This window comes from Zingiber officinale, chromosome 2B (genome assembly GCF_018446385.1).
Source record: "Zingiber officinale cultivar Zhangliang chromosome 2B, Zo_v1.1, whole genome shotgun sequence".
Taxonomy (NCBI): domain Eukaryota; kingdom Viridiplantae; phylum Streptophyta; class Magnoliopsida; order Zingiberales; family Zingiberaceae; genus Zingiber; species Zingiber officinale.
In genome coordinates this window covers 76160858-76171620 of record NC_055989.1, presented here as the reverse complement: position 1 = coordinate 76171620, position 10763 = coordinate 76160858, and the positions used below count along the sequence as shown (strand labels likewise).

Below are 10763 nucleotides of genomic sequence, written 5' to 3'. Positions count from 1 at the left end.
TCCAATGTGATCTAATTCTTTCTTAAGATTTTATATTGACAAAAATTTCATATATCGAATTACCCTTTTATGTTAATATACTATATATTATTATTATTATAAAAGAAGCTATAGAATCGTATTTGGATCGTTCTCAAACACATTAACCTATTGATGAGCTACCACTTCTCCCATAATCTAGAATACAAAGTAAGAAACCTTCTTGATATTTACACGACTTATAGAATAGCACAAGCATTTGGATTCTCCTCGCCGGTTGGGGCATAATATCGGTTGGGTATGTAGATATGGTCATAGCTCGCTTCCATGAATTCCTTAATTATCTTTTCTTTTTTTTCCTCTTCTTCCTTTTTCTTTTTTTCTTCTTCTTCCTTTTTCTTACCCTCGTCCTTCTTGGGTTCTTCCTTTGGCCCCACAGAGACTATCTCGGTTGGCCACCCTTTTCTTAGCTTGCCAACGATGTCAATAGGATCGACTTCACCGATCACGGTCATCTTCTTATCCTTCATCTCTATGGCCACCGAATCGATCCCTAACTAAAAAAAATGTTGGTTAATAATACATAAACCCACTTTTAGTCTAAAATATTAGCAAAAACTCAATTTAGTTAGGACAATCGATATAAAAATTATCTGGAAAAAAAAAAACAAAGGAAAAAGGAGACCAAGAGAGACAGGAGGAAGATGAAAACCTTGAAGAGTGGCGACTGCCTTCATGGCCTTTCGCTTCTCTTTGTCATCTTGCAAGCCCACTTTCACCACAATTTTCTACAAGAAGAAAATTTTTCATTTCATTTTTTTTTTCTCAAAAATTCCCTTTTAAATTCGTCAAAAATATATATTCTCAGAATTTCCAAACTATTATAGTTTCCTCATTAAATTAACTGTTAATATTAAAACCATTAGAGTTTAAAAGTTTTAGTAGATATATTTTGGAGATTTTAATATAAACCTTCAGGGGCAGAGTAGTTTTTTTTTTATTAAAAATTAAATAAATTTACTTGCATCATATTTGAATCTGAATTTAATGATGAGCATTTTTTTATTTATTCATTATAAATATTAGAAATAAGATTCAACATGTAATAAATCTCTTGCAGGTTTTAGAAACAAGAATCAACTCGAATATATCTTTTTAGTAGATCCTAAGACACAACAAAGAGAACAAGAAAACGAAAAAAAAAAAGGTGAAATATATTTGAATTAAAAAGAATTTAAATATGCCATAACTGTTTTTTTGGTTAATGAATCATGAGTATAAAAAAGACACTCACCTTCATGCTTTCGAGGAGAAGCTAAATATTAAGCGAACGTTGAAAACCAAGAGACGAGAAGAGAAGAGGAAGGAGATGAACAACTCTATATTGCTCACTTCTTTTATATATTTTTTGTTGTCGTCATCATCGTCATCATCGTCGTCGTTGTCATTTTAATTAGGAGAGGCTGAGAAAGCAAGGTGGTAGAAGAAAATGAGGTCCAAATCAAAGTTTGTCTTTTGGCCCCCAAACTGATCTCATGTATTTGGATTCCTCCATGGCAAAGGTTTGATGCTTGGAGATGGTCCCTCCACCATAGCCTCCATGTCACGCGAGCAATCCATGTCTCCCTTTTGGCATTTGCTTTTGTTGCTCATGCAACTTACGGGGTTCAATTGAGATCGAAAGGGGATGGCAGTTTTAGGTAAAGTTTTCTACGAGAAAAGAAAAGATAGACAAAGATGATGGTGATATCAAGAAAACCTATGCTAGATAAGGAAACCAAAATTATGAGATAAAATGGTGCGTCTGAGATTGACTAGTTAGTGTTTACTTAGTAAATCCACTATACAAAAAGGTAAATCCCGATCGAACTAAATTATATATATATATATATATATATATATATATATATATATATATATATAATTATGGGGGAAAAGAATAAGGCAATAGTAAGGGCTTTTCAATCTCCCTAACTCTTCATTTCTTGTTATATAAATGGATTAGAAAAATATTTTAAAAAATCAGTAATATATACATATAAGAAAAAACATATATAAAATGACTTCCTAAAAAGCTTCATGACGGAAGGCCAATTTATTTAACTTTAAGAAGGGTGAATATGAAAGTTATATTTTAATATAAATAGAATGTTTTGGGTGGCGTAAATTACTTTTTCCCCCTTCATTATTTTAAATGTTTTTTTTCATCTTTTATGAAATTAATAATTCTTGTTGACATGCTCTCAGCCACCCAGTCCAAAAAAACATACATCATTTTTTCTTCTGCTTTATTAAATTAGATACGACAAATAATCCACTACAAATCATATTAATCATCTTTCTCCTAATCCTCATTCATAGTATATATATATATATATATATGAGAAATATTATGTTGCGGCGCCTTATGTGCGGTATTGCTGCGGCACTTGCCACGTCAGCGACCTGGACCGATCAGGCTCCAACCTGATCGGTCTGGGAGTATCCTGATCGGTCCCCAGACCGATCAGGCCCTAGGCTGATCGGTCCCCAGACCGATCAACCAACTCTCTGTGAGAGGTGGCTTCGAAGCCTGATCGGTCTGTGGACCAATCAGGGTATAGGTGGATCGGTCCACAGACCGATCCCCTGCCTTTTTTTGTAGGTGGATAGGTTGGAGCCTGATCGGTCTGGGGACCGATCAGGAGACTCCCAGACCGATCAGGTTGGAGCCTGATCGGTCCAGGCCGCTGACGTGGCAAGTACCGCAGCAATACCGCACATAAGGCGCCGCAGCATAATATTTCTCTCTCTCTATATATATATATAAGAAGTGAAAAAACATATACTAGGTGTGAAACATATCATTCTTCTCTCTCTATGCGTACAAAAATTTTACACTGCATGCCTCTCCGCGTGCAAGCCTGTGAGCTACCACACTAACCGCCCCTCTCAGACGCACACGTGGAGCTTGGCAAGGTGGCGCACAGGGGATCAGCCCTATATATATACAACTTTATCTTAATTTTAAAAGACTATTTCCGCAATTTAAATCTACCATCTTTAATAATTTTACTATTATGTCAAAGCTTCCCTTCACAAACAAGCTCCTCTAGCAAACCCTAACCCTCCGTTTGGATGGGATGAGCGAAGGTTCATTAACCGTAAGGGAAAAGAGGGAAAGTAAAGTATTTACATTTTCTTTGTTTGAGAGGGAGGGAATGTTCATTAACATAACATGTGTTACCGTGTTTGAAAAGAAAATGAGGGTAAGAAAGATTAAATATATAAAGTTACAAAATTATCTTTACTTAAGACTTATGCATTCAAGTGGCAAAAAAGCGAAATCGCTCGCCCCCAGCGCCCCCACCGCACCCGACCCAAGGTCATCACGAGGGAGGTAAATCATAGCATCCTGAGCGAGCATGTGGCAGGTGGGGTGAGTTGCACAGGGACCGGGGATTTACGCCCCGACTACCCCGAGTTTCGACCCCGCGACCTCATGTGACAAGCATCCCACCACATACCAACTCGGATGACCTATGGGGTCTAAGACTTAGAACTTAATATATCTTGCATACATTTATTGATTAAGATTTAAGCGTTCATGTAATTATAGCTCATTTGTTAAAGTCAATGTCGACGTCGATGTCGGTGTTGACATTGAAGTCGAAGTCGAAGTCGGTGTCGAAGTTAGCATCAACATCGATGTCGACGTCGACGTCAACGAAGTACAAGCGTCGGGCGGTGCGAGTCAGGCGGCGATGCGAATGTTTTTAGTCACGACGCAAAAAATACCTAAAACAATAATTTTTGCAATTAATATAATAAAATGAGTATAAAATTGAAATATAAATTTTTTAGTTCCCTTTACCTTTCCTTACACCCCAAATCGGGATGTAAAAAATTCTTTCATTTCATAGACAAGGAAGGTTAAAGCTTACCCTTCCTTTCAATAACTCGCTACCAAACAATATTTCAAGTTTCCCTTCTCCCTCTTTACCCTCCCCTCCCCCTCCCTCCCTCAACTCCTCCCAAACAGTGCATAAGGGAAATAAATGAAGGAAATTGGAGAAGAAAAAACTTCGATTGACCGATAAATGTTAACTTGGGAACCCAGTCTGTCTCATGTTCGTTTAGTTTTGATGTATCATCCAAAGTAAACAACTAAGAAACTCATATTCAAAAGAAGTTCTAAACCAAATTAGTTCATGCATGATTCAGAGCATTGATGCAAAAAGAAACTACTATTTGATCAACATAAATAAACATTTGAAGTAGTTGGCGAACATGACCGATAATTTGAAACCTACCGGTTCGACGTTCATACTTTAGTTTGCATGTAAGCTGAGAGGAACACTGCCAATGCACCAACAGAGAGACTCAACAGGAGACCCGAGGGAATGAATTTGCGAGTGGCGGCCAATCGTATGCCTTACGTGCGAAAAAGAAAATGAGTAAGCATGTAAATGTTGGCTCGAACAGATGACAACTTTAAGGATAGGCAAAGCTGATTGATATGAGTTGTCTGATGAACAGAGGAGAGGGAGGACAAGAGTGCGTACCAAATACAGAAGAAAACAGAAAAGCAGAGGCGAATCCGATGGCCGTGCCAATTTCCTCAGTCTCGGGTGATTGCATAAGATAATACGCCTGGAAGTATCAACAATGAAGATCGTAAGATAACTAAGCAAATAGCATCAACACAATAAGAATCCCTAGAAAATCAACTCATGATTCAATAATCAAAAGAAGTTGCAGTTCATCAAAGGTTGGAGAATGAATGAAAATCATAACAACTGCACAAAATCAAAGATTGCAGATGTAATGGTCCTTAGTCAGGCCTTGTAACACCATTCTCCCATAGAAGGGCCTATCATTGACACAATAGCTTGATTGATTCATTTATAGAATATTTGTCTTATGTTTAACATTGGCTAGCAACCTAACGCAACCCTCGACCTTTTACATCCATGCTTAAGACCAGCATTGATGGTTTTAAATCATGACGACTATTGTGGATATATATAATCACACCGAGCCATTGACTAGATGGCTTAGGCAAGGTATTATCAGTTCAAGGAGTGAGATTCCTGTTTTTGTCATTTATTTAAAAATGCATATCAAAATGTTAGTGAACCTTTAGGAGATTTACTTTGCCCTTGAAATTTTTCTCACATTTTTCTAAAATTAGGTTACAGATTATCAGTTAAGCAGAAAAATAATCATATAATTCAGTTCTAAATCAGTAGTTAACAGATGAATTGGAGGAAAAGGGGACGAAAAAACAAGGCATAGAACCAAGAACTGAATCGAATATAAAAGCAAACAAAAGAAAAACAATGAACAATGCTCACAATGGTCATGAGTGAAGCTCCGGATATCCCTCCAAGAATCGACCCCTTGCTGCCGGATCTCGCATCTGAAGAACAAAAGAAAGAGGGGGGATTAGTTGTTCGAGTGATGATCGATGAGAAAAATAGGGTTTTTAAGAGGGTTCTCGAGCCTACAAGCGAAGATGCCGCCGCCGAGGAGGAGCGTTCCGTAGGCGGCGGAGGTGACGGGGGCGAGGTCGCCGAGGAGTTGCGCCCTGCAAACGAGACCGGATTTCCTCTTCCCACCATGGCTCTTCTTCTTCGGGAGGTTGGAGAGAGGCAACGAAGGAGAGGAGGGGAGTAGGAGAAGGGAGTGGCGGCAGTGAGAGAGGCGAGCGGAGGCAGCCCATGAAACCGACGCCATGCGCCGCCCGATTTCCCCTCCGCAAGCCGATGTCTAGGTCGATTTGGAATAGGAACGGTGTCGGTAGACAAGATCCTGATATTAGCATGCAAGATCTCCAATGTTTACTAAATTATAAATTAGTCCCTTGAAAAGTAGTAGACCTCCCTTTCGGTAGCCCCCAGGCCCCAACCTCCCCTCGCCGTCTCGAATCTGGTCCGCTCTCGTCAGTTGTCTACCGTCGAATCCGCCGACCACGACCTCAGGCTGCTCCTGGATGCGCGACACGTAGCATTCTAGAGATCCTCGGCCACTGCCACGTTATCCATCAAATCTTATATAATTTTATTCCGACATTGATTCCCTAAATCCGTCAACGTCTTTCATTCGCTCTCACCGAGTAATGCTAGCGACGCAGTCGGCGACGGAGAAGGTGAAGGAGTTCGCCGGTGAGACGGCTGCGAAGTTTGAGGGCTCCGACACACGGATGCCGCAGGCGCGGGTCAAGGCAAAGGAGAAGGCGGAGCACTGTAGATAAGGATATAAATCAAAACCGTTTGACAACGAGTCGGGTCTCGATATATATAAAATAAGTTCAAGCTAATTTATTTTTTTAAAAAAAATATTTTTCAAATCAAATTTAAACCGATTTCAAACTATTTAATTTTACTACAAATTGAACACGAACTTAACAATTAAAGTTTAAATTGAACTCGAGTTTAGATTAAACTTAGGAATAATGAGCTTGAACTTAAATCTCTTATTATTCTATTTGGTTCCATTCAACTGCCCTCCTAACCATAGGCGAGGAGTTCAAATCCTCTGTCCCTAAATTTCTTTATCTCTATGTTCCACATATCGTCCCAGTCCATTGCTGGCGGTCTCTGACTGTCGCCCCGATCAACACTGTAACCCTTAGGAAAGGTGAACCTAAGGGGATCGCCATCGGCACGATCGATGCCGGAATCCGATCGAATCTGAGCAGGGGCTTAGATTGACGGTAGAGGAAAATTTACTCAAATCTGATCGGATTCTGACGCCGATCGTGCCGATGACGACCCCCTTGGGTTCACCTTCCTTAAGGATTATAGACTTATAGTGTTGATCAGGGTGGTAGCCGGAAGCCGCCGACGATGGGCTAGGGTGATGAATGGGACACGGAGACAGATGATATTTGGGACAGATGATTTGATTTGATAGGCGAGAGGCCGAATATTTTGGTTCCTTTCAACTCCATTAAATTTTTATAAATTTGTTTTACCACCATTTTTAATATATCAATAATTAGCAAATGGTGATTAGGTTTAAAGACAGTAAAGAGGTTTTTCCCAAAACATGGTTTAAGAAGGGTTATCTATTACTTAATTTACAATCATTTTAGGATAAAAATCGTTCCTTTTAATTAAAATAATAAAAAATATGCTTTTTTGTTTATTATCAGAGTAACATCTGCTCTCTTTTATTTCGATGGTACTATAACAATTAAGACATCATTATTGTAATTTAGTTATTTTAAATTTGATCTTAAATAATAACAAAAGGATGATTAAGTCCTCCAACGAATAAGAAAAGGGTATATGATTTAAATCTCAACTACACTAAAGAGGATTTTTCCTCTAATAAAAAATAGGCCTAAAAATGATGACTTTTTGAATGGACCTTCATTAGTATTTTTCAATTTATTCTAATGAAAAATTTTATGGAATCTAACAAAAATCTCTAAGATAATAGAGCTGGATATCTAGATTATTAAAAAAAAAAAAAATACTATACCCCACAGGTTAATATAGTTGGCAGGTACATAGAAATAAATCTTAAAATCAATCACTAAAATAAGGTAAAATGACTCATTGAATGTATGACAAACAGACATCAGAAGGGGCTAAAATTAATAGCTTGTATAAATTTCATAATTTTATCTTAAATTTTTGGAAGGAGAATGAAACAAAACTTCTTATTCTTATTCTATGGCTCGAGAAATCGAGAAGATTGCAACACTGAAAAATTAGGGAGACAATGAAATTATCATCGCATAAGAACATGCGGTCATCCATAAAAAATATGATAATGTTCTAGAAATTGAACTATAGAAAATTACGATTCGAGCTTTAATTCTATAAATTTATTTTTTATTTTTAATGAATTTGGTTTGCAATGTTATGAATTTACCAAAAATGTAAAGGAAAAAGGGGAGAGCAGAATTACGGGAATATATACCGGCATCGTAAAAATATTCAGCTTTAGCAATTGAATATTCGATCGCTAAATGAATTTAACAATAGATTAATAACATAAATAAAATGTCGTTGAATTTTTCGTCTGATGTAGTGAAGGGAGACGATGACATATATGTCAGTATTAGCCCCAGTATTAATTATGAAATGATTGTAAATGATTCATTTTGTATCATTTTGTATCATATATCATTATTAATAAAAGGTAAAATTGATTATTATATTTATTTCAATTCAGTGTCGATTGAATAAGTATAATAATATCCTTGGGTAATAGGTTCTTATCTACGGTATATCAATTGGTTGAATTGATAGTGAGATATTGTAGATATACATGGAACACTACTCTTATCTATCATAATCAAGCATTAATATACAATGACAGTATTAATGCATTGAGACTAGTATGTAGGTCAACGAATGACTTAATCTTACAAATCATGGATATGAGATATCAAGTTGACACATTTGTATATATTAGAGAATATATACTGAATGACACATAATGAGAATGTTTCATGGATCGTTATATGAGTGTCATAAACATTCTCATGCGACTATTGGTATGAATAGTCCTTGGATCTGAAGTCACTATAGTTCCCTATATAAGGAGTTGTGTACTTTGGTATCGGCAAACGTCACCTGTAATAAGGTAGACAATAAAGTCGATCACTGGGTATGTAATGAATTATGCGGAGGGATGTGAGTGATGTAGATGGGATTTATCCTTTCCATATGACGGAAGCGATATCTGTGGGCCTCTTAATTAGTAGGACACAAGAAAGCATGGTCATGCGCAAATGAGACAATATGAGATATTGAGCTTATTTAATTGAGTGTATCTACTTAGAGATCAAGAAACACAAAGATTGATAAGAGGATGACACGGTCTATACCTCATTGATCAATCTAGATATCAAGGATAGAGGGACCAAGTCATACAAGATAATAGCCACGGACTCGACTTTCTTGTCATTTGGGTAGCAATGATACCTTGCTAGATGTCACTCATTCTTATGTATCTAAATGTTGATTTGGGTACATTGTCAACGTTACGATAACCTATTGGGTCACACACAAAGAACAAGTAAATTTGGAGATGGGTTCAATCAATGGATTACGTCTAATCTGAATTGGACTTATTGAGTTAGACTCAATTGGATCTAATTATTGGATTAAGTCCAATTCAAACCAGACTCAAGGAGTCAATTCAAATTAATGAAATAGTGATTCATTGGATTTGAATTGTATGAGATTAATAGAGTAAGACTCGATTGAATTAGACTTGAGTTAGACTCAAAAGAATTAGACTTGAGTTAGACTCAAGTGAGGATTAATGGAGATATTCATTGAATTTCGAAATTCAATGAATCATTTCATTCAATTTTTGAAATTGAATTTGAAATGAGGAGTTTTAATTGTGATCCTTAATGAAGTGTAAATGCACATTAAGGCTCATTAATTAAATTAATACACATTAAGTGTTTTCATTGGATGAAAATACTTAAGCAATTTCTCTCTCATTTTTGCATAGTTCTTCATTCTCCTTCCTCTTCTCTCCCTCTCTTGGCTGAAACCCCTTCTTGTGGTTACTAGCACAACCTTAGGTGGTTTCCATCTCCACTTGTGAGTTTGTAAGACAAACGAAGGCAAGGCTTATTCATGTGGATATCGTAGAGGTACGAACATGTGATCGTGCTGAGATCCAAGCTGTCGGACTGGAGTTCGTGAGCACGCACCAAAGGTATAATCTCTCATGCTCTTATGTAAACTTAGTATATTTTCTTTTGCCTTCGCATAGATCTCCTAGAGGAACTAGATGGTTTCCGCTACGCATGAGCGTGTTTAGCGCTCTAGTTCCTTACAGTGTAGATGATTGGGGCATTTTTGGGATTTTACTGTAGCCCCCTTTTATTTGGGAGGTAGGTCGACGCAGAGGAGAGGTGGGTCTTCCACCGCCCTTTGCCTCACGCAGAGCATGGCCATGCATGCATGCCAGCCCCTCCTTGCCTCCAGCGTCACCTTCCTCGCCGTCCACCGGCCACCTTCGTGGTCTGTTGCCTTCTCCCTCACACTAGCCGGCTCCCCTCTTCCCTCTCCATGCCGATGGCACCAACGCCGCCTCTCCTCCTCTTCTCTCTCCCATGAGATGTTGCTACCTCTAGCGTTGTTGCCTTCGCCGGCCAGCTGTTGGAAACCCACGACTTGCTCTAGCACCGAGGGCATGTCGCCGCACTTCACGGCTCTCACTTTCGCGCCACAGCCAGCCGCCGCTTCTTCTTCTCCCTCTCATCGTCGACTGACTACCGCACCCGCGAGAGTACCGCTCCATAGCCCTCGCGAGTAGCCACCACCTGCTGATGCCAATGTCAGCGTCATTGTCGGCGGCCCTACCATTGGATCCGACCAACTAGCACCCTTGTCGACGGATCTGATTTGCCGACGCCTTTGCCTTTAGATTTGACGTCAATTCATGTTTAGCACAGCCTGTGTTCTAACGATCCATCATTCTGCTCAACCCCTGATCTAGCCCACCTCTGGCCTTTGAGCCATTGCTGCTCTCGGCCTTTGCGCCATTGTCTTGTTTCGGCCTGTGTACCGACGTTGTATTCTGGCTTGCGTGTCACTGTCATATTTTGACTTGCATGCCATCTTTCGGATCCATTATGCGTCCGGTTCAACGCAGTCTGATCCAGCTCCTCATTTGACTCACATTCATCTCTGTTTTCCGAGTCATGACGACTCGATTAGCATCACAACCAGCTCACTGGTCTCCTAAGCCAGGGTACATTTTCCATACTTATTCTCCACGCACTTCATTATTCTACTATTTATTTAGCTCCTTATATATTT

The 10763-nt window shown here is 38.7% G+C and overlaps 1 protein-coding gene across 1 annotated transcript; it reads right to left on the bottom strand.

The window, feature by feature from the left end:
* Nucleotides 1-119: 119 nt before the first annotated feature.
* On the bottom strand, nt 120-5770 carry LOC122045928. The gene is made up of 6 exons (XM_042606362.1): nt 5469-5770; nt 5316-5380; nt 4524-4611; nt 4289-4392; nt 692-767; nt 120-532 (listed from the first exon to the last, which is right to left on the bottom strand). The coding sequence occupies exons 1-6, from the start codon at nt 5695-5697 to the stop codon at nt 219-221; spliced, it is 876 nt and encodes a 291-aa protein (XP_042462296.1). The 5' UTR covers nt 5698-5770; the 3' UTR covers nt 120-218.
* Nucleotides 5771-10763: the final 4993 nt, after the last annotated feature.

What these genes read in the sequence shown, in the direction of transcription:
- LOC122045928 (XM_042606362.1), bottom strand. Translation starts at nt 5,697, where the DNA reads ATGGCGTCGGTTTCATGGGCTGCCTCCGCTCGCCTCTCTCACTGCCGC. An exon ending in GAGCTTCACTCATGACCATT is followed by an intron (nt 4,612 to 5,315) that starts GTGAGCATTGTT and finishes TGATACTTCCAG; the next exon opens with GCGTATTATCTTATGCAATC. An exon ending in GGCAGTCGCCACTCTTCAAG is followed by an intron (nt 533 to 691) that starts GTTTTCATCTTC and finishes TTTTTTAGTTAG; the next exon opens with GGATCGATTCGGTGGCCATA.